This window comes from Tamandua tetradactyla, chromosome 6, assembly GCF_023851605.1.
Source record: "Tamandua tetradactyla isolate mTamTet1 chromosome 6, mTamTet1.pri, whole genome shotgun sequence".
NCBI classification, from domain to species: Eukaryota; Metazoa; Chordata; class Mammalia; order Pilosa; family Myrmecophagidae; genus Tamandua; species Tamandua tetradactyla.
The window spans coordinates 61,915,415-61,939,048 of NC_135332.1; the positions used below are offsets into that span (position 1 = coordinate 61,915,415).

The 23,634-nt window shown below is 51.4% G+C and overlaps 1 protein-coding gene across 2 annotated transcripts; it reads right to left on the reverse strand.

Moving 5' to 3' along the window:
• Positions 1-4,516: 4,516 nt before the first annotated feature.
• ALOXE3 (arachidonate epidermal lipoxygenase 3) lies at positions 4,517-23,522 on the reverse strand. 2 transcript variants are annotated; one of them, XM_077165897.1, is made up of 15 exons: positions 23,018-23,522; positions 22,275-22,479; positions 21,081-21,162; positions 20,422-20,541; positions 20,003-20,128; positions 17,512-17,615; positions 16,831-17,003; positions 15,946-16,089; positions 15,653-15,856; positions 15,474-15,560; positions 14,778-14,947; positions 14,096-14,217; positions 9,491-9,591; positions 8,770-8,940; positions 4,517-5,377 (listed from the first exon to the last, which is right to left on the reverse strand). In XM_077165897.1, exons 1-15 carry the CDS (start codon positions 23,162-23,164, stop codon positions 5,198-5,200), a joined length of 2,136 nt encoding a protein of 711 aa, XP_077022012.1. In that variant the 5' UTR covers positions 23,165-23,522; the 3' UTR covers positions 4,517-5,197. The 2 variants fall into 2 exon arrangements, with proteins under 2 accessions (XP_077022012.1, XP_077022013.1); XM_077165898.1 differs by lacking the exon at positions 4,517-5,377 and having other exon boundaries at positions 8,930-9,033.
• Positions 23,523-23,634: the final 112 nt, after the last annotated feature.

Below are 23,634 nucleotides of genomic sequence, written 5' to 3' on the forward strand. Positions count from 1 at the left end.
GGGGCTGGGAGCAGGGACAGGATGAGGCATGAGAATGCAGTTGGGGCATTCCCCAGTTACAACCCAAACGGGGCCGCAGCACTCTCAAGAGGTGCCCAGTTGGGCTGAAGAACTGGTTCTCCTGGCCCAGGGGCGGGCCCAGCGAGCAGGAGAGGTCCCAGGGAAGGACACGCATTCAGCTGGGTTGGTGGAGGCAGCTGCCCACACGGGGAGCCGAGTTCTCGCTGGTGGGGCCTCCCCACCACCGGGCCCCCACCCCTGGGCCTGCAGGGCAGAAGCAACCCCTGGGGCCACCCTACACCTTCAGGACACAGAAAAAAAGTTAAATCAGGTCACTCCCTCTTAAAACTCTCCGGAGCTATCCTGACCAAAAGGGGGAAAAGACATGTAACAGATAAGGTACTAGTGGCTGAGAGAGTCAAGAGGCTACTCTGGAGGACACGCTTATGCAAGCTTCAGGTAGACATTGCCACCTATCATAGCTTGCCAAATCCCAACCAAAACCATTCCTGCCAATCCTAAAGAACACCTAGGGCAATATGCAAGATCTACTAAAGTTCCATGTACTCGGGTAGCTTTCCAGAAACCTACAACCTCCAGATGGGTCCCTGGACCAGGTAAGTCCTGAAACACAGAGGGCCCAGCCTCTTCAGAACATCCACTAGTTCCATCTCCCTACCCCATATTATTGACAGCCCCTTCCAACATGAAGAAGTTAGAATGGCTACAGCCTAAATACCCCAAAAGAGAGGGAGAAAGATCAAAGGTGATGGTGGAGTTATACAGAGAAGATAGGGTTTAACAAATGAGTATGAGTGCTGAATCATTATATTGATATTTCTTTTAGTCTCCAGTATCTTAATGCACCTAGAAGTAAAAATCTAAAATTGTGGAATTGTAACCCATACCGAACTCTGAAATCTGTTCTACAGCTAATTGTTGCAATGTGCTATGAAATTTACTGCTTTTTTGTATATGATATGTTTCACTAAAAAGAAAAAAAGTTGATTGTGATGCTAAATGCACAGCTATATGATATTGAGAACCATTGATTATACACTTTGGATGATTACATGGCATGTGAATATATAATATATATTAATAAAAATATATAATTAAAAAAGAACTCTCCTGGGCGGGCCATGGTGGCTCAGTGGCAGAGTTTTCGCCTGCTATGCCGGAGACCCGGGTTTGATTCCCAGTGCTTGCCCATGCCAAAAAAAGAAAAAAAAACAACTCTCTAGTGCTTAAAAAGAATAAAATCCAAGGACTTTATAAAGCAATGCACGATGCGGCTTCTATCAGCCCCTCAGTCACCTTATTCCAACTCCTCTGGTCTCTCTGCTCCTCGAACACATGCCCTCAGGGCCTTTGCACTTGCTGTTTCAAGTGTGTTCCATTCTTGTCCTCCAAGCCTCGTCTCCTCAGAGAGGCCTCCCTTGACCATCGGACTGATGCAGCCCCCCACTCCAGCTCGTGCCCAGAGCATGCTGCCGGCTCACCCTTGGTAGGATTTGCGAACTTGTGTTTATCCTCTGTCTCCTGACGTCTAGAACCACCATGTGTAGGGAGACAGGAGTCATGATAAGTAGGTGCTAGAATCTCAATGCCAGAAGGGACTCTCCAGGTGTTCTCACCCACCCACTGATCTGACAGATCTGGGCCACAGAGGCCGAGGGACTCGCTATAGTTCTTGCAGAGCCTGGTGGCTGAGCCGGAGCTCCCCACTGCACCGGCCAGCCTTCCGGACCAGCCAGAAAGCATGCAGGGGTGCGGAGGGGAAAGGGGTTGTGGAACGTGCCCTGTTAAACGGGGCTCAGCTTCCCCATGGTCCGTCCTCAGAAATGCCCAGAGCCAGGACACGAGTCCTACGAGTCCTATGTAAGGCTGGGTGCGTCTCCCAGGCACTCTCCCTCCAAGCTGGCTTTCTGGGAACTCAGATTCCAATGACCCGCCCTCTTCCCTCCCTTTCCGGCTCGGGGGCATTTTTAGGATGGGCATGCCTTCTAATGCTAACCGCGGCGCAGGTCAAGGGGTGCTCGGCCTCTCCTGGGTGCAGGCTACTTGAACAGCTGGTCAGGGCCCCGGCGCATGCTGGACAGGTCTCTGCTGGGTTCTAAATCCAAACCCTGGTTTAAGAGGTGGAGCGCCCAGTCGCTGACATAGTCTTCTGGCCACAAGGGGGCACCTCTGAGCACCTCCTAGTCCATTGCTTTTGTGCTTAAGTGAACAAAATCCAGTCATTTTGGCTGAACGGTTAGGGTAGAGTCTGCACCCTAAGATACACCCAAACATGTTTCCTTAATGGCATGAAAACCTCTATTCCAGGATCACAGGTATAGGAAGTGAAAATCCGACCTCCGCTAAACTGCACAGTGCCACCCGCCTCCAAATTCACACTGCAGGAAAGGGAAGGGGTTTAGATGAGCAGGGAGAAGATTCTTGGGCTAGAAGGGGATAGGGGAAAGGAATGGGCAATATGTTTTTTCCTGGGTTTGTGGGACAGTGGTTGCTTCAAATTTATACATAGCAGGGGCCCTGGGAAGCTGTGGTTGAGTCTGGAGCTTTTCATGAAGCTGTGCCTGTATAGTAAGCACTTTTCTTTTTTTTCTTCTTGGATCCTGGCAGCCAAGACCAAGGCAGCTGGTGAATCCTGACTGCTTAGAGAGTGTGCTTGGTTTGAATCTGTTGTGTACCCCAGAAAAACCATGCCCTTTCGTCCTCATTCAGTATTGCTGGGTGGGACCTTTTTGATTGTCTCCATGGAGATGTGACCCACCTTCTTTTTTTATTTCTTTTTTTAAAATTTTATTTATTAATTAAAAAATTTAAATGAAATAAAACATTAACACATATAATCAATAATTCACAGTATCATCACTTAGTTGCACATTCATCATTTCCTAGAACATTTGCATCAATTCAGAAAAAGAAATGAAAAGACAATAGAAAAAGAAATAAAACGAAAACAGGGGGAAAAAAAAGATTATACCTACCATACCCCTTACCCCTCGCTTTCATTGATCACTAGCATTTCAAACTAAACTTATTTTAACATCTGTTCCCCCTATTATTTATTTTTATTCCATATGTTGTGACCCACCTTTTTGATCGCTTCCATGGGTGCCAACTTTTGATTAGATGTTTTCCATGGAGATGTGTCTCCCCCCATTCAAAGTGAGGTTGCTTACTGGAGGGAACCATTTTGAAAAAGCTTTAGAGCCAGCAGAGCCAAGAGAGCTGCCAGAACCTACAGAGGCCATGCAGCCAATGACCCCGAGGGAGCGTCACGAAGCAAGAAACTGAGAGAGAAAGCTAGCAGATGTTGCCATGTGCCCTCCCAGCTGAGAGAGAAACCCTGAACTTTATTGGCCTTTCTTGAGTGAAAGTAACCTCTTATTGGTGCCTTCATGTCGACATTTTTACAGCCTTAGAACTGTAAACTTGCAACTTAATAAATTCCCCCTTTTAAATGCTGTTCCATTTCTGGTATATCGCATTCCAACAGCTTTCAAACTAGGACAAGAGAGATGAACTTTGATGATGGTTTAGGGTGGAGTTAACAAAGTCTGTGCCCACATGAGGTTCTAGGGGGTTTCCTGATTATTCTGCTACTTAAGCCATCTGATTCCTCTGCCACCAGAGCCACAGAGAGGGAGAAAGAGTTACCCTGTCACTGTCTAAGAACACTGTAAGAAGCTAGGACCAGCATTTAGTCTGCCACAGAATTTGACTTGGTGGAGTAGAGAAGGTCTAGAGAAGCAGGAAACCAGAAAGGCATTGGGTAACTGCAGAGACAGAAGATATGGATCATCTGACTTGAGGGACTGTGAGGTAGCTGGACAGGAGACAGAATCTGTATTAGTCAGGATAGGCTAGATTGTGCTGCGATAACAAACAATTCTAAAATGTCAATGGCCTAACCCAACAAAAGTTTATTTCTCATTCAACTCCATGTTGAACTCAGGTCAACTGAGGGCTCTATTCACAGTCACTCAGGAGACACAAGTTGAGGGAAAAGCCATTTCAACACATGCTTCCACAGCAGCAGAACAGAGAAAAGGGAATTCTGGAGGGTGTCACACCAGCAATTAAATGCTCCAGCCAAGGGACAAGTCACATCGCTTCTGCTCATAACTCATTGGCCAAAATTAGTCACAGACTCCACCTACCTACAGAGGGCCAGAGGTTGAGACTTTCCTGTGTCCAGGAGAACCAGACTTCAATATGCAATATTAACAACTGCCACACCCAAAACTGGATTCTGAGACTTAGCAAAGTACCTACTTTTCTCCTATTAGTCCTTTGAGTCTGGCTATTCCTTCACCTCCTGATGACACAGTCCTCAAAAATATAGGGCTTAGCTGAGTGTTGGGTTGGGTAGCTGAGAGTTTCCTGTCTCCAGAACAGGTTATCTGTTGAGTCACTGCTGCTCCCTCCTTCCCCAATCCCCTGGCATCCCTCACCACTACCCACAGGCATACAAACACATATATATCAAAATAGAAAAATGAAATGGGAGCCAAATATCTGGGTTTTTATTGAATTCACTGGGCTCAAGGACAAAAAAACAAATGGGATGAAGAGTGGGGATAGGACAAGAGCCTGGGAGAGATGCCTCCAGCCCACCCAGGCCAGGGAGCCTGGCCTGGGAGGACTATAGCTAGGGATCCCGGTAAGCTGGGTTCCAATTCCTCCCCTCCCCTTTAAGATACTGGGGTCAAAGGGGACCACATGTCAGATCCAGGCCACACATCACTTCTTTGCCTAGTTTCCAAGCTCTTTCAAAAAAGAAAGCTGGATTGGTTGGTCCTAGGCTTAGAGGAAAAGGGAAACAAAGAGGCAAGGTAGGAGAAGGTGCTTTGAGGTAAGAGAGGACTGGGAATGAGAGTTCAAGGATCCAAGCTGGGAGTCCCAATGGGAAGAGGTAGATTCCCCTAGGAGACTAGAGTAGGTGGCTGCCCATTTAGGGCAAGGGGTTGTGGGTTTTCTTCCTTCCTGAGGAACCTGTTGTGCGTTTGACTTCAGGCAGCAGCTTCCTGCCCTGGGCACTGCCGTGCTGCCTCCTCAAAGTGCAGGGTTAGCTCATATGCTGCTGGAGCCCTCTTGGCAGGGAAAGGTCCGCATGTACACAGGAGAAGGTTCAGGCTGATGAGATCAGGGTGGGCCTTTCTCCCAAGCGTGCAGGGAGAGGGTGTTAGATGGAGACACTGTTCTCGATGAGGGGAGGGTCCAAGTAGGAATAGGGCAGCTCCAAGTTCTGGTTCCGTTCTCGAATGTCCTGTGAGATCTGGGCCAGACAGTTCTGGAAGGCGGCGATGCTACTTCGCGGGGCATCCTCGGTGAAGTGCTCGTCCGGGTAGGTGCCCAGGGGCCTCTGGGAGAAACAGGCGAGGGGTCAGAGTGATGTTTAGGATGGGGTGCAAAACAATGAAGGGTCGTGCTTCCAACAAATGCAGTCGAAGTGGCTTCTAAATCACAGCCTAGCTACAGCAATTGTAAACCCAAACCCTTCAAACCCCAAGCCACCACTCCACGCCATCTGATGTCTAGAGCATAGGGGACAAAATGGGACTTGGGAACCAGCCAACTTAAATTTTGTGCTCCCTCTGCTGGTAACCCTCTAGGTACTACTCTGACTTCTTGAGACTCAGTTTCTGCATCTGAAAATGGATGGGTTGCCTTACAAAATCTTTAAAGTCTCCTTGTATTGCCTTATCTACTGCTCTATAAACTGAAAAGGACACAACCGCATTCCTAAAACAATTTGAATCGACATAAATACACACCAATAAATGTGCCCAAGAATGCACCCATTACCTAGCAAACAGACTCAACCTCCAAAGACAAACAGCACCCTGGTGGTAAGACGTCTTCACCAGCAGCCATGATGACATTTTTGCCAACCCAATCGCCATCATCACACATTGAAATATAGCAAGGAATTTGTCACCTTCAGTCTGTGCCTGATCACGTCACACGACCAGTTCACCTTCACAGTGCATGGCCCCAGCCTTCTGGCCGGCACACACTTTTCCAATATAGTCTTCACATGCTATAACTGTTGTCAGTAATACTGATGTTTAAAAATTATTTTTCTTGTCTTATTGCACTGGCAAAGACTTCCAAATCAGTGTTACAGAAAACAGAGGTAATGGTGGATGTTATTTTCTTGTTCCTGACTCTAATGAGGAGTCCTCTGTAGTTTCACCAAAGTATGGTGTTTTGTTTTCTGAAATAAGCTTTTTATTAAAAACACATACACACACAACTCCTCACTTTCTGTTTAAGGGGAGTTTTTATTAACAATGGCTGTACTCATTTGCCAAGTGCCTTTTCAGCATATATTGAGATGATTATATGGTACATTTCTTTATTGATGTAATGAATTATATTGTTACATGTCATAAGGCTGAACCAACCTTTCATTCTTAGACTAAACTAGGTTTGGTCACAGTGGATCCTTGTTTTACTGTTCACTATTGGCCTGCATACATTAGCTGAAATGTTTTTAAGATTGTTGTAGCTAAATGAAACAAGTTTATAATATTATTTTCTTAATAACAGCTAACATGTTGTTGGCACTTTGCATGACTGGCATAAACAACCCTGTAAGACAAGTACTCTCATCATTTATAGAGAAGAAAAATGAGGCTTCAAGACGCTAAGTGACATATTCAAGGTCACATTAAATGTTGAGCGGAGGAGTTGGGACAAGAAACCTTTACATTGAACCCATCTCCCTTCTCCCTCTACCTCTCCCAGGTGTTGGTTTTGGGATCCTATAAGCCAGTTAAATGATTTGCGAAGTTTCCACTTTGAATGCCTTAGGAATTACCTGTTCCTTGATGGTTTCATGGAATCTCCCTCTGCAGGGAGAAGGATCGGAACTTTTACAACCTTTTACATTTATATGTGGTTTTTGTCTCTTCTGGAGTTAAGTGTGGGTTGTTTATGTTTTCCTAGAAAATCATTCATCTCTTCTATGTTTTCAGATTTGTTTACAGAAGGCTGTAATTCATGTTTTCTTACATATATATATATTTATCTCTGCATTATGGTTGGGTGCCTCATTTTTTATTCCCACAGTTGCGTGTTCATGTTCTCTCTTTTTTCTCAATTAGAATTGCCTATGGTTCCATAATTTTATTGAAAATAAAAGAACCAGTTTTGTATTTCATTGATCAGATTGACTCTAAGGTCTAAAACTATAATGTAAGAAGTCAAAAAAAGGTAGAACAAATTCAAGGATAAAATTTAAAAAGGTAGAACATAGGAATGCTACAGACTGGGTTCAAAGCCAACTTACTGCTGTGTGACCTTGGGCAAATAGCTTCGTCTCTCTGAACTTCAGGCTTTTCCCCTGTACAATGAAACTACCATTTATCAAGCACACATATGCCAAGCCATGTGCTGGACCCATTTTAAATATGAACTCACCTGTTTATATTTTAAAAGTATGTACGTAAGGATCTGACTTAACGACTAGCTGAAGTTATTTTTGTTGTTATTTCTCTAATTTTCCAGGTTAAATTTCCCACTGGCTTATGAGAAGAAAACCTCTTGCCTACCCACCCCGCTCTGAGACAGAAATGCCTGTCTCTGAAACCTGGTAGGTGATAGCTGGGACCAGGAAGGGGCAGACACAGGAACTGGTTCTTGGCATTCCAGAAACTTGTTAGGAAAATAAAATACCTGCAGTCTTTCTAGCACTAAATGGGATCAGGCATGAGAAATGAGGATATTCACGTAACGTCAGGGAACTTGTGAGCAAGACCAGTAGGACTGAGGCATGACTGATAACGCGATGTGTAAATGGAGATGATGGTAATCGGTGATTAAAGGGCTGATCCCTGGCATGGGCTAGGTGACAGCCTCCTCTCGGTCCTTGCTCTCTCCAAAATTGCCCCTCCCATCCATCCACTGAGCCAGGAGTGCCCTGGCTAAAATACAAATCTAACCTCAGGCCTAAGACCCTTCAGTGGCTCCCCATTACCCTCTAAATGAATACCAGTGGCTGGCAAAATCATCTCTTCCTCCTCACCCTGTTATTCTGCCACACAGAACCATTTGTGGTCCTATAAATACATCATGTACTCTCGCCTTCAATCCTTGGCCGATGTCCCTCTGCCTAGAAACTAACCCTGCCCTTCCTTTGTCTGCCTAGCTCCTACTTGTCCTGCAGGTTTCAGCTTAGATGTCACTTCCTCCAAGAAGCTTTCTCTGATTGCCCCAGACTCAGTTAGGGTTCAGAGAGCCCCGTTTGTACTTCTATCACTAGATTGGGAGCTCACGAGGACAGTGTTAGGAATTGCCCACTGGTGTCTGGCACCCTTCAGATGCTGGGGAAGTAGGGTTGAGTGGAAGCAGTCATACACAAATAATTCCTAAAACACTGTAGTACACTGTTTCATTTTCCTTCTGTGCCTCCCCAACTAGACTATGACCTTCCTGAAAGCAAGAGCTGGGTCTCAACTCTATAGACCTGGTTCCCAGCACTGGGCCGACAAATGTTTTTTGAATGTTTGGATGAATGGATGGATTGGTGAACTGCTGAGTTGGTGGGGAGTTGTACCACAGCCAATAAGCTGGTGTTTGCTTCAGTGTATGTCTTTTGGGATCATCTATCATCGGAAGAAACTGGAGAACCCAAGGCAGCTCAGCAGTGGACATAAATCCCAACAGTCAGTCCCCAATTCCTCCTGGAGAAGCCAACGCCACCTCCACTACCCAGGCCCTGGAAAACCCCATCCCCACCCCGACACACACCTGGTCCTTAGGCTCTTGGCTGACCAACCAAAAGAGGAGAAGGTTGTTACAGGTGATGTTCACTTCTGGGAGGGTATCCAGGTAAATCTTCAGGTCGGTGGTCCCCTTGGCCTGGGGTGGGGGCTTCCTCATGGATGATGGGGCATTGGGCATCCAGGCCCCAAAGTCGTGCTGTGGAGACCCCACCCCGGTGGGGTTAGCCAGTTGGGTTGGGGATCTGGGGGAGACTGACTTGCTCTTCCCCATTCTTGACACTTGCCTCTACTGTTCCAGGTGTTGCAATTAGGGAATGAGGGGATCATGGAAAGGGGAGAGAGGAAGATGTATAAGGTGCCAGAAGTGAGGCAGCAGTCCAGCTCTCCCCCTGCCACTCCCTGACCAACGTTCCAGGACAGGGGATTGTGAGTCACTAGAGAAGGAAAAGGATCCAAGAGGAGGTGACCCTAAAAAAAGGGCCTTAGGCTGGTGTACGCCACCTAGTTGGGTCCCTACCCTAAGGGGAGCCCATAAATACCACTCCCAACATAACACTAACTCGAGTTGCCATTACCACCTCAGACCCAGCTCTATCCCAGTCACCTCTCCAACCCCAACACTAATCATAAACCCACCCCAACCCTGACCTGCTCCATTCTCAACCCACACTCCGGCCTCCAGTCCATTCCTGAGCCTAACCTTACGTGGCCCGATGCCCCCCCGAGCCTGCCCTCTGCAGCCTCACCTGCCCGCTGTTGACGGCGGCGTGCTGGGCCGAGCAGTTAAAGATGATTGCAGTGAGGAACTTCACCAGCTCTCCCGGGCTGGAGAGCCGGCTTGGGAAGCCTGGGGAGGGAGGGGAGAGGGTGTGGATGGAGGATGGGATTCCTAGGGGCAGATTAGGGCTCTCCCACATGGGGAGACATTTGGCCACCACTGTTTTAAGATAAGGGTTAGGGTTGGGCTGAGATTAGGGATGGTCATCCCCAAGGTCCCTGAAGGGGGTGTCAGGATAGGAGCTGAGCGTGCTGGGATGGGACCAAAGAATGCTGGGTGAGCAGGGCCCATGATCAAGCCCACAGTCCAGCTGCCTCTCCCTGACTGCCCTGACCTCCAAGGCACTTCTGTCTGCAGCCCATATTACCACTTAACTCTTCAGTTATGCCCAGTTCACCAAGATATGTTTCAGCACCTGGTAGCAGATTATCTCCTGCTAGGCTTAGCAGCAGAGACAGAGGACCAAAGAGCTCATAAGCGCAAAAGCAGCGGGCAGCATCTAAGGTCGCAGTATGGCTCTTTAAGGTGAGGGCAGGTGGAGCAGGAAATGGGCACTGGGGCTAAAGTGGTTAGGGAGAACTTCCTGGAGGAAGATAAGAGGTCTGCTTAAGTTGAAGGATGGGCAAGCTTGGACGGAAAAAATAGATGACAGAGGTAGGCATTTCTAGGGGTTGGAGAGAGAAAAGCCACAAGACCCTGTCCTTGGCCCTCTTCTGTCTCCTTACCTTACTGATCTCATCTGAGCCCACGGCAACCCCCAAATTCACATCCATAGCTTCAGCTGGCCCCTCAACTCTGTACTCAGATCTGCAGCTGCTTACCTAATACCTCCATCTGGATACCTGCCACTTACCTCAAACTTAACATTTGCAAAACCAAATGTTTGATTCCCTTCCCCCACCATCTCCCCAAACTTGCCCCTCCTACAGTGGTCCCATTTTCAGTGCCCCTTATCCAGTTGTTCAGGCTAAATTTGGGCAATCACTCCTCTCTTCATCTCATGCCACACATACCAGCAACTTCCAGGAGGCAGCCCTTTGCTCTGCCTCCCCATAACCCTTCATCTTTCTCCTGCTTCCACTCCCATCTGCTTTCACCCTGGCCCCCCTACAGCCTGTTCTTCACAGAGAAGCCAAGTAATCCTGTAAAGTCGCAAGTCAGATGTCGCCGCCTTACTCAAAACCCCCTAAGGGCTTTCCATCCCTCTTACCCTGCTGCATCTGGCTGCTGCTCCTTCTCTGACTTCATTTCTTTCCCTCCTTTTCTCCCTCTCACTTACTCCACTGGAGTGACAGAGGGCTTCCTGACATTCCTAGGATATACCAAACACGTGCCCACCCCAGGGACTTTGCACTTACCATCCCTCTGCCTGTATACTCAGACCCCAGTTGAGATCCTTTAGATCTCAACTCCAAAGTCACCTTTCAGGGGATCGTATGGTAGCCCATGACAAACTCTGGGATCTGTTCTTTAACTACTTGTTGAAGAGTGCTTTGAAAACTATTGCTTTTTTCTTTCTTTGCTTTGTGTATATGTCATATTATGCAATTAAAAAAAGTTGAAAAAAAGTCACCTCCTCAGGGAGGCCTTCTGTGACTGCCCCATCTGTAATAATCCCCTACCTCAACACGCTCTCTCCCCTGATGCTGTTTAACCTTTCTCCTTAGCACTTATAACTGTCTGATGTGTGTGCTTGTTTTCTGAATCTCCCTCCAAGAATGTTAAGCTCCATCAACGTCAGAAATTCTATCTAGAGTAAAATTATTCTATCACTCCTTGAATAATACTTCATAAGCATGAAGAACCCAGTCACTATTGGTTGAATGAAGTGACTGCAGGAAGGGGTAAGAAGCTGGAGTGGGGAGAAATTGGGAAAAAAGCAAGGTGAAGGGACAGGGAGGGATGCAAGCCAAGGGGAGGCTGCCGCAGTGAGCTGGCCCATGTGTCCGGGCACTGCTGCCCAGGATGACCAGGGCGGTGTTCCCGCGGGCTTGAGAGGTGCGCAGCGAGAGGCTGGGAGAGGAGGGACATGTTGGGAAGCAACTGTGACAATGCAGAAGTGGCATTAGGAGGACTGGGACGAGGGTGGGGACCGTGGGAAATAACAGGGACAACAGGGATTAGCCACCCAACTGGATTTAGGGAGAGAGGAAGACAGAGAATGGCACATGAGTCAAAAGTGGCTCCAGGGCTTGGAGTTCAGATGACTGGAGAGATGCTGGTGCAAGAGACCAGAGAGAGAGAGAGAGAGAGAGGAGGGAAAGGAGGACCCAGGGTCTGCCCAGGAGTGGGTGAGAATTCTCTGAATGTTCTTTTTGTGCTTGGTTGTCTGACCTTGGCGACTGGGAATAAAAAATGTAAAGCAGGTGTCAGACTCTCTGTGGGAATTTTTCAGCACCTCAAATTGTTTATTTGCCCTTGAAATACAGACATAAAGTCTTTATGGACTGAGAGGCTAATTGATGAGTGTGTTCTGCCTTAAAACATATGAATCCAGAAGAAGACTGCACAGGTCACAAGGGCTGTTTGTCAACCTGAAGGATGTTCTGATGTATTGATCAGAGATAAGCTTAAGAAAGTAAGATGGGACAATTGAGCCAACAAGGATTAGATTCCTCATAGTGGGGAGCAGTCATAACCAAGACTTTGATTAGCTGTAGGTTTGTGAAGCTTGGGGAGAGGGGCCCCCCACTAAAAATATCCAAGAGAACTGGTTTCACCACCTGCATTCAGAAATCCCTACTGACACCAAAAAGTGAGACAACCTGACATCACACCTCCCGAGGTGATGCAATCAGAGGACACGGCATCACCTGAGGATACCTGCCAAAAACATTTAACCTTTAGAAATGACTTCCGATTTACCCAAAATACAGGACATGCAAGATGAATGAGGAAGCAATTAAATCTGGAAGGTGAGACAAACCCCAGCTCTTCAATAAGTCAGTGTCATGTGATCTTAAAAGGCAGGGGAGGGGAGAGCTGTTCTGAATTAATAGAGACTTTTGAGTCAAAATAAACGAGTCTTTTTTGGTCCTCAGTTGGATCCCCAATCAGCAGGATCAGCCAGGGGAAACTGGGATAAGTGAGAAAATTGGAATATGATAGTGATGTTGTAGATTATTTTCGATTTTGGTAATGGTGTGGCTGGATTAGGGTGCATACAGATTAGGGGTGAAATATCAGGATGGCTGTTATTTACTTTAAAAGTCTTCAGCAAATAAAAAAGAGCAAAAAATTAATCAAATAAGGCGAAAAGTTGGCAGCTGTTGTATCTCGATGGTGGAGAAATGGGTTCTGTCACACCATGTTTTCTACTTTTTTGCATGTTTGAAATTGAAAAAAAAAAATCCTGAGAGCCCATTATAGATAGGAATGTAACAGTGGGAATCAAGTTCATTCTCTTTGGAGGTGACCTGAGACCCAGGAAGGAACTCCTCTGGTTGGCCCCAGAAGCACTATGGCAACTGACCGTGATAGCCCCCTGCTGAGAGAAGGGCCAGGCAGTGACAGCCTTCCTAGTCAGGCCCGGGCTGGGGAAACCAGAGGATGGACAATTGTGCCACTTTCTGTTTTTCCTTTTCTTCCACAACACCCAGGTGCAGAGGCCTCCTGTACATTTCTGGTGTGAGTAGAACTAGGTAAAAGCATGCTCTGAAGACCTGAGAAAAGCCACTGTCATTCTGTAGAGGGATGGCTTGTCATTCTTCTGTGCTGGTGACAGTGGGATGGCTAAAAAGTCTGTCGGGGAATTGGGACAGGGGTCTGCGGGAGTTCCAAGTCTGGTAATCAGCTATAAAGGAGAAACGGGAGAATGGATCATTTCCATTAAGGAGGAACAGAGAGGGGAGACAGAGGCCTGGACAAACCAAAAGCTGGGATGGGGAGAGATCAAGGGACCCAAGAAGAAGTGGGAGGTCTAGAAGCTTCCCTGGAGCTAAGGGGAGACTTTCAAGAAGGGAGAGGGGCCTGGGGCATCTGCTTGGTCCTGAGGTTAAGGAAAGAAGGCCTATGAAGTGGCCACTGGTGGTGGTGAGTCTCAGAGGGCTCTCAGACAGCGGCAGGCGGGAGGGAATGGTTAGGCTTGGGTGACAAGAGCAAATGAAGAGGAATCAGACAGCAACAGGACCAGCCCACTCCATGAAGTGGTTTGCAGTCAAAGGAGGTGGAGAAAGGTTGGCAGCTGAAGGACCTACCTGATGGCTCAGCATGAGAGGCTATGAGAGAAGGTTCAGGAATCCTTCCTGTACTTCAGAGGTTTAAGGCAGAAATTGCCCCTTCCACAGGATACGGACAGAGCCAAGGAGCTCAGCTTAGCAGAAGTGAATAGATGGAAACAAGGAGCATAGGGTAAAAGCAAAGGTTTTGGAGATGGTGGGAGCCGGTTCCGAATTCTGTGCCTGCCACTTACTATCTTTACAACCTTCCCTATGCCTATTTCCTCATCTGTTTAGTGGGGATGATAATGATATGTATTCAGAGGCTGGTCAGTAAGTAAGAGCTGATTCATGGTGGGGCCAGGGTCATTACTGGATCATCAGGAACCGGTGGGTGGGGGTTGGGGAGGGGGTACCTGAGCTCTCCCGGCCCAGGAACGCCTGAGTAAAAATCTCGCCAACCCAAGCCTGCAGCTCAGAATCCTGCTGCACAGAAGCATCACTGGGGTAATAGTAGCCCACAATTTCTGAGACAAAGCTGTAGGAAAGAGAGGTCATTGCCACGACGGTGACACTGGTCTCAGGCCTGGTCACACCTAGACCCAGTGCTTGCCCAGGCTGGGGGAGGCCTGAGCGCCCTGAGCCTGCAGGGGTTCAGCCAAACCCCCCAGCTGCAGCTGGAACACGTAATACCCATCCAACTCCTGTGCACAGGGCCTCCTTCCCACAGAGGGGGATGGTGAACCGACCGGAGGTCCCCTCCCCACTCAGCACCCAGGAGGAAGGAAGACCTACCTGCCAGGAGGCCCCCACCCACACCTGGCTATTGTCGCAGCCTCGATTCTCTGACTTCCCTGGATTCCCCGACCCTCCCTTCCTCCACTTGTATCCACACACAGCTCAACACCCCCCCACCCCATTTCACAGGGGACCCCAACCCCAACTCCCACCCCACACTCCCAAGGATTCCCCGTTCTGGGGCCTGAGAACCCCGGGAGCCCCCAGCCCCCAGCATCCCGCCTGGGTGGACACAAGCGTGCACACTGCCCCTGGTGGAGCCCGGGGAGGGGGGGCACTGCAGGATTCCAGGCCCTGCACCTCTCGATGGCCGCCCAGATCCTGAGGCCGTCATCGCGGTAGTGGTAGTTGGGGATGGCCAGTACGCCGCGGGCCCGCAGGCTGTCCGGGAGGCAGAAATTGGTGTAGGTGAAGTGGGCCAGGCCGGTGCTCATGAGGTACAGGAGGCCTCGCCTCCCGATGGACGTGACCTGAGGACACAGCACAACTGGGCGCCCAGACCGGCCCCACCTCTGCCCCCAGGGCCTGCGGACGAGGGGTCCCGGGGAGGGACGCATCTGCCTATTCAAGCAGCCGGGACCACAGGCCGACAGCCCGCAGGGGCCCCTGCCCCCCTGCCCTGAGGTGATCTTAGCTCTGTGGTAACTAACAGAACAAACCGACAGCTGAGGGGGATGACAGCGGGGCTTGGCGGGGCCGGTGGGGGCTGTGCTCAGGCTGGGGCGTCCTGACCCCCTCAGGGAGCCCCTGGAGCCGCGGCCTGAGCAGGTGGTATCAGGGCTTGTGGGCGGGGCGAGCCAGAGACTGGGAGAGAGGGGCGGGGCTTGCCGGGGGCGCCGCCGGGGATTGTGGAATGGGATTGGAGGCCGAGCAGGGCTTGTGGGCGGGGAAAGGGCGCTGGGGGCGGAGCCTGCGGGGGGCGGCAGCGGACTCCGAGGGACGGGATTGGCAGAGGCGGGAGCAAAGCGCCCCCGGGGGCGGGGCCTTAGGCCTCACCTTGTCCACGAGGCCCTCAGGGTTGAGCAGCGTGGCCCTGGCGATGGTGTTCACCTGCAGCGTGTAGCGAGTGTGGGGGAGCAGGAGCTGCGAGTGTGAAGAAGTCACTTGAGCCAAAGGTAAAGGGCAGAAAGCCGCCAGGGCCCTGTCCCGTGACCCCGCCCTAGGGTCGTCCGGACCTTGTAGATCGGATGGCAGAGAGGCAGCTGACGCAGCGTGGCCATGGCGAAGGCCTCGCACAGCAAGTGCGTGCACAGAAAGTGTGTGTTGTTCTCATGCACCAGAAACTCGGCGTTGCGCACCCACGTCTTGGCCAGCAGCCAGTCCCAGTCGGAGTCGGTGGGCAGGAAGATGGGGCTGTCCGGCCCGGGGGTCTGGCTGAGCTGTGGTGCAAGAGCAGTGAGGGGGTGGGACTCAAGACTGCTAGTCTGCCCCAGAGGCCCCACCCCAGAGACCCCGCCCCCAGGCTCACCTGGATGGCCAAGGGCACCAGCGCCCCCTGGGGGTTGAGCCACAAAAGGCAGACAGGGGCAGCCACAAACTGCTGGCGTCCGTTTAGGCAGTTGGTAGGGGCTTCTGCCAGGATCCAGTAGTCCGCAAAGAAGATGTTCCCCCTCTGGAGAAGGGGCACAGGCGATTAGTGTGTCCTCCCACCCACAGCCCCCTTCCCTCCCTGTTTTCTGCACTCCCCACCCCAACTGGGCCTCAGTAATGCTTGGTGCCTGCACTAATGGCCAAGGCTGGGTACCCCACCCTTCCCAGAATGTCTGGAATGAGGTCCTGCTGAGTCCCTTGCTTGCAATCTCTTACCTGACCTCCTGCTCGGACAACACAGCGTCCTCCCCCACCATACCTGGTCCTTCCCACTCTCCAAACTCAGATGACATCTCTACCTGAGCCTGAACCTCAGGGTATCCAACCACAGCTGCATCCACACTCAGTAAAGAACTAACCAACCACCTCTCCAGCCTTCTAGAGGAGGCCCCAGGGCTTGGCTGCCCCAGAACGCCTGAGTCCTCTTCCCCTATACCCTCAAAGGCCCCCATTTCTCATGACTGTTCCTGTCCTGGGCCTTTCTAAAGTAGCCGGGTTCTCGGAGGCTCCAGGACAGGGGCAAGTTCTCCCCCTCCAAGCTCACTCATACCATTTCACCAGGCCCCATCAGAGGCCCTAGACCTTCCCAAGCCTCATCTGTCCCTCCTCCCTTATCTGCCCCACTTCAAAAGGTGCAGGGCCCAGGCTGCTGCTCATTGAGGTCTGCAAGTCGTGCACAGCCTCCACCCTCCTGACACACCCCTCGTAGACAATGGCAACTCGCCCACCTCCCTCCTATCAGGCCTACTGTGAGTTCACCCACCTCCAGCTCTGTCTGCAGGCAGGTGGCCGGTCCCAGCAAAGGGGTCACCATGTCATTGGTGACAGGCAGCTTGCTGGGCAAACGGGAGATGCACTGAAGCATGACAGGATTGACACCGTTCAGGTACTGGTACCCAAAGAAGCGGTCCTCACACCAGTGCTCTGTAACGTACTCTGGGGGGCAAGGGAGGGGCTGATTTGGCTGGAAATGACCTCCCTAGATCCGGCTCCTGCTGGCCCTTTGCAGGGTTGGGTTTTTTGCCTAGTAACCTCATGAGGTTGGTATAATTATATCTCCAATTAGCAACCCAAAGGTCACTGAAATGGAGTAACTTGAACTGTTAAGGGGCAGAGCAGGGATTTGAACCCAGATCTGTCTGGCCCCAGAACCCAAAACTCATAGTGGGTAGAGGAGGATGGGGTGGGTGGTGGGGTGTAATGAAAGAGAGGCAGGTGTCCCTGATAGGGCCAGGATTTCCCAAATGACCCATGGCCCTCTCCCAGACAAGGAGAATGTCTTTCTGTCCTCATTTCCCTCTTCTTCCCACTAGTGAACACTCAAATCCAGCAATCTCCCTGGGATGGCCAGGAGAGCATCCTTTACCAGGATGGGGAGGAAGGGATCTGAGCGGGGGGTGGGGCTAAAGTGCAGGTTAGACGTCTCCCATCTGGCTCTGCTCACCTGAAGTCAAGGTCTTGTGGCACCAAAAGATGTTCCGGATGTCATCCAGCTTCTTCCAGGAGCCCTTACGGTCCAGAAGCCCTCGAAGCTTCATGCCCAAGGACCTGAGAGGGAGGGAAAGGTGAGGGTGGGAGCCTGGGAACTGGGGTCTGTCAGGGGCCACTGTGCACCCAGCCTTGAGGGTCTGCAGGGACCTGGCAGAGTCAATGCACAGACTAGAAGTATCTGCCAGTCCACCTGGGAGAAAAGTCACACAGACACAGACACAGGTGTGCATAAAGGTGGTACGCCCGGCTCCATGCTGCAGGCAAGTCATTCTCCTTGGTTGTCTAGCCTCCTTTCCTGAAGCTTCTATGGAGTCATGGACCTTTGCTTGCTCCCCTCTGCTTGTCCTGGCTAGCCCACAGAGCACCCCGCTGGGTGATTTCCACTCACCTTTCCAGCTTTCCCCCCCCTATGTGCACTAGCCAAGCCTGACCCAGGCCTTTTCTCCAAACATAAGCAGAGACGTACTTTGGATACTGGCTGCTAGCAGTAGGATTGGCAACCTGAGGCACATGTGCTTTCCACTTTGTGGAAATGTGCACTGTTGGAATTATTTACAATGAGCATGTATTATAAGCAGGAAAAGATGCTTGAAATTAAGTCTGCTATCATTTCCAGGGCTTTGTTTGCGTCTCTCTAGAAGACCGTCTCCTGCATCTCTACCTACTAATAAGCCTATTTATTCTTTCCGACTCATCCCAGATGCAAAGTCCGTCATGAAGCCTTTCTTGATTGTCCCCCCACTACACACCTGTGTGTATCCTTCTCCAGACACTCAGAAATCCCTGCACTACATTATAAACCCAGAGCGCTTGCACAACACACACCCTTTATGCTATAAGCTCCCTAAGGCAAGGCCTTGCCTCTGTAGGCCCCAAAACACCCAGCTCATAATAATCCCTCATATTAAATGTGTGCCTAATCAAATGAAAGGGTATTGGACAGAGAGCAGGGCTTTTTTGTGGCAAGTGGCCAATAAGGTAGGCTGTGGAAAGATGCATATGTGCCGTGGAGAACTGGGGAAGGGTGGTGAGGGGCAGGGGTAAACAATCCGACAGGCCCAGGGACACCTGTGCCAATTCACATCCGCTCACTAACCCACTCGCCCTCATGTTCCACAGACATTTTTTGAGTGCCTGCCCAGTCAAAGCCCGTTTGAATGGGGAAAAGTGGGAGGGAGCTCCGCCAGGGGAGCAGAGGCTGAAGAGAAGGAATAAGGAGGAAATAAAAAGGCCTTCCTCTTCCAAGAGCCTGCCACCAGTGCCCTTTGGGACACCCTATGGCCACCCCCCCCACAAACCCGGCCACTAGCCCCTCCTCTCCACTGGTGCCCCCATTTCTGTCAATGCCAGCGCCCTCTTCCCACTGGTGTGTCTTTGGGGACCCCTTCTCTGGGCCCCATGCCGGCTGTGCCCACGTCTCCGGGGCCCTCCTCTTGTCTAGACCTGTGTGTCCATCTGTTCACCTGCTCGGCTGCACCTTTGGTCCCTCAGCCCTGCCAGGGCCTCCCATGAGTTCCTATCCTGAAGCCTGAGCCACCATTTGGCTGCCTCCAATCCATTCCAGACACTTCTCTGTACCTCAGCCACTCGTCCTCCAAAAGAATTACTCTGGGCTCAGAAGATGAGGCTCCACTCCTTCTCCTGGCCTCCCTGGGTCTCCCCAAGGTAGCTGGCTTCCCCCTGCCACCCCCCCACACACTCCCATCGCCTCCGCCCCCCTCCCCATCCTGGAAGGCTGCCTCCAGCCACCTCTCTTCCCCCAGGAGCCACCTGCTGGCCTCAGCGGACCCTCAGCCACTAAACATTCGAGCCTCAGCTTTTGACTTGAGCTGCTGGTGAACGCTCCAATTAACTGCATGCCCGGTCTCCCTAGTGATACTGTGAATTTCTCACTGATGAAGACTATATCCTAAAGCTACTAAGTATCATCTGTGGAGAGGTTGTTTTGTACCAAACATCATCTCATTTAATTCTCCCAAAAAAAACTATAAGGAAGGTATTGATATTACTGTCTCTTTACAAATGAGGAAGCTGTTTAGATGCTAAGTGAGACGCAAGGTCACACGGCTACAAAGTAAGGGTTCTGAGATTTGAATCCAAGGGACTCTGACTCCATATCCTTAAAGCTGACAGGCCTGGCGCGCTGCCTCTCCCCAAAAGGGCGACTGTGCCTTGCGCAGAGTAGGTGCTCAGTTAATGTGCTTTGATTTAATTGGCTTGAGGAATGGAAAAAGAAGGGGTGACTAAGTAGTACAGAGGAGGGGAGGTGAGAGGGAGATAGCAAATGGGGTGCCTAAGGAGAGGGGAGGTTGGCAGGGTAGGGGTGGGCGTGGGGGTGGGGATGGGGTGGGGGGGCGGGAGGAGGAGGCCGAGGGCAGGGAGAGGGCAGGCCGAGGGGCAGGAGCGTGAGCTGGGTAGGCAGGGGTGGAGGGCAGAGTCCTCACGCAGGCAGGGCATTGAAGATCAGCGAGGTGGTCTTGGTGGCCGAGTAGCGAATATTGGGTTCCATGTGCAGCAGGGAGGGGATGTCAATTTTCATGGGGAATCCTGGCAGGTACCGATTCCCTCTGCTGGTGGTGGGGAAGCAGAAGATGGAAGCTGGTCAGAGGGGCCTGCAGCCCCTTCCCTTAAGTGCCCCCCTCTGTGAGCACCCCCAGTTCTCTCTCCCTCTAGGCTCCTCCCTGCCCTCTCTGCTCCCCACCTGAAAGGGCCGCCTCACCCTCATCTCCTCTCCTGGCCTCTCGGGGCCACCTCCAGCCCACCCGACCCCTGGCACTAGAATAAACTACTTTTGTGTTAGGCCCCACCTTGTCCCAACAGACCCTCTCCTCCCTGCCACCTCCTGCCCAGCCTTGGTCCTCACCTCTCACCCTGGTCTGCAGAAGGTGTCCTTTTGGTCAAGGCAAATTTCTTATCTGACTCCATCTCTTCAAAGCTGCTGATGTCCACCATGCGGGGGAAGCCGGGGGCATAGATTTTCCAGCTTCCAGGGGAAAGAGGTCAGAAGCAGCAGGTCACGCTTAGGGTAAACAGGGGCCTTAGGTTTTAAAGACTTGACTTCAAATGAATACCCAGAAATCACCTATTTTCTGGGCAGGTGGCACAATGGCAACTGGGGTGCCCAATCGGGGTGGGATTTGATGATGACACTTCATCCATGCTGGTTTGGAACAGGGTTGGGTGGGGGTGAGTATTAAGGCCAATTTTGGGGGTGAGGCTGAGGAGGAGCCAAGATAGGTTGGGGTCATGGCTAATACTAGAGTCACTTCTTATATGGGTCAGGGTTATAGCCAGGACGGCTGGGGATTGGATATGGATTCTTTGGTGATTTGGGACAATCGTTGGTCCAGGTATTTTTGGTCTGAATTCAGGGTCAGTACTGGATTGGGGATGGGTTGCAATGAGGGTCCTGACCAGAACCGGGCCCCCAGGTTGGAACTGAGGTCAGAGTCGGTAACAATCTGCTTAAGGCCTTGGGTCAGAATCCAGATGTGTAAAGAAGCCCACGTAGGCTGCTCTCACCGGTAGCATTCCTGGCGGGCCTGGAGTTCCCGTTTCCTGTGATCCAGGAGAAGGGGAAGGGAGTCCTGACAAACAGTTCTTGCTGTAAAAAATGAAAATTACTCATCATATAAGTCTGTTTTCCAACAACACATCCTCCAGCAAGCCTTCCCCGAACTTCCCAACCCTGGAATCCAATCCCACAGCTTACGTAGATACCCCACTGGTCTGTATGCAGTCAAGAGATTCAGGGCACCCCACCCCCAAATTATAACCATCTTCTTAATTGTTTGTATGTTTGTCTCCTTTCTGGACTGTGAACTCCTGGAGGGCAGAAGGCACATTGCATTCATTCTTATAATCCCGGTGTCTAGCAGGGCCCGTAGCACCCAGCATATTACATGCACTTGGAAATGACCAATGAACACATGGATTTTGTGAATTGACGGGTGGCTGTGATACATGATAGATGGGAGTTTATAGCAAGGAGTCAACAGTAACATTGACTCGCCTCACCGTTTTAACCTGGAACATCTGTCTCTCCTCCCTAGACTCATCTCCGCACTCATGCCCGAGCCCTCATTTTGCCTCTAGGGATTCGACACCTCAGGAAATACAGGAGCCCAGAGGCAGAAAGGACCCAAAGAGCTCAAGCCCAGCACCCTTGAAAGGCCCTCCAAATTAAAAAAGGCACACTGACAGCGCGTCATGGGGACTTCATCCACACGGGAAAAGCCAGGAGGGGACGGGCTTCTCTGGCTAAATTCTCTAAACATTCAAGACTTCTCCACCCGTTGAAATCCATTTACTCTGTTTGCAGGTTAATTCCTCTCTGGGCTCCAGAGGACTTAACTCGGGGGAAGTGCAGAAGGAGGCGATGTAAAGCAAGCTGCTTTGTGTATGTGTGTGTGTGTGTGTGTGTGTGTGTGTGTATGAGGGTTTCCATATCTCTGCATGCATGTGTGTGTGAGTATATGTAACTGCGTGTTTATGTCTATATGAGCATGTGTCTATTTACATGTGTGTCCCCAGAGGAGAAAATGCTGCATTTCAGGGGTTTAGAAGCTCCCTTTTTCAGAAAGCACTTACTTGGAGGCCCAGAGTTCCAGCTACCCTAACCCCAAGGCCGTTCCCCACATCCCTAGCTCTGTGAGGCCCTGCTAATCCCAACAGACGCCTTTCCAAAGCCCAGCCCAGCCCCTGCCTCTGGCCCACCTGTTCCTGGTCGCAACTCGACGGTGCAGAAGCCCTCGATCCACTGATAGCAGGGGAAGTGGGAAACGGTTCCATCGGGGGCAGTGACACAGATGCGGCTGCAGTACCAGGAGTCCTTGGGGAAGAAAGCGTAGCGCTCCTTGTGTAGCCGAAGCAGCAGAAGCTCGCCCAGTTCCACTGGGCAGCGCACTTTGTACTTCTGCACCTGTGGGGGCCAAAGGAGCAAGCAGGTGAGAGGCAGGTGAGAGGCAGGGAATCGCCAGGCTGCCCTCGCACCTTGCGAGGGGCGCCCCACCTGTTCCAGTATAAAGTAAGCCAGCTGCCACTGATCCACACAGTGCCTCTGCAGGAATTAGAACAAGGCACCCCTTCATCCAGAGAGAAGCAGCCAGGAAGCCCTGGGTGAGCACAGCGGGCACTGGATTTCATGAGCCTCCTTTGCCAGCTGGGCCCTCTTGTTTAAGCCACCAGCAAACAATCCTGGGGGGCCGGTAGAGAAGAGGAAACCCAGACCCGGAGAAGGGAATGCACTGACCCCACACCCACTGCCAATTATGAGGTCTCCTGACTCAGTGCTCCTTCTCCAGCCTAGAGACCGGAAAAGGGCTGGTGGCCGAGTCAGGTGTGATATCCTGAGTTCTGCAGGATATGAGGAGGAATGAGGGGTTGGGGTGTACAATCCTTCCCTCCTTCCTGGTTCCCTGCCCCTCAGGGGTCCCCCTCCCTTCTTCCTCTGTACTCACTGCTCCAGGGGCGAAGTCTCTGCCCACACGGTCCAGCAGCTGCTTGGGGCTCTCACCACACGTGCCCACCAGGGTTACGGAGATGTTGTCCAGGGTGCCAGCCTTCAGGTAGGGGCCCGTAGTCACACACACGCGGTACACGGCCATGACCCGAGGGAGGGAGGAGTGCAGCAGGCCGCCTGGCCTGGAGGAGGTGAGTGGCAGGCCGGGCCAGGCTGGGCGGCTGGGCGACTGGGTGGAGGGCTGAGGGCAGGGTGGGCTTGAGGAAGGGCCCAGCTCTCTCAGGGATGCTCCTGGGCACTCTCTCTCCAAAGCTGCCGGCCTCTGTCGTTGAGCTCCGCGGTTGGCTCAGGCTCGCTCCCTCTCCCCGCCCACAGTCTTGAGCCCAGATACCTGTTTGCTCGCCTCTGGCACAGCCGGTCCCTCCGCCTGGCAGGATGGGGCCCACCCAGATGGGTATCGGGAGCTTGGATCCCGCTGGGGAGGGAGGGACCCGAGGCCGAGATGGAAGCTGGTAGCCCAGGGAGGAGGTGATGCTTATGTGATTGGGTCGCTTGGTCAGGGGCAGACTGATGACCTGCGGCTCCTGCCCACCACCCCCCAACTTCTCCCAAGAC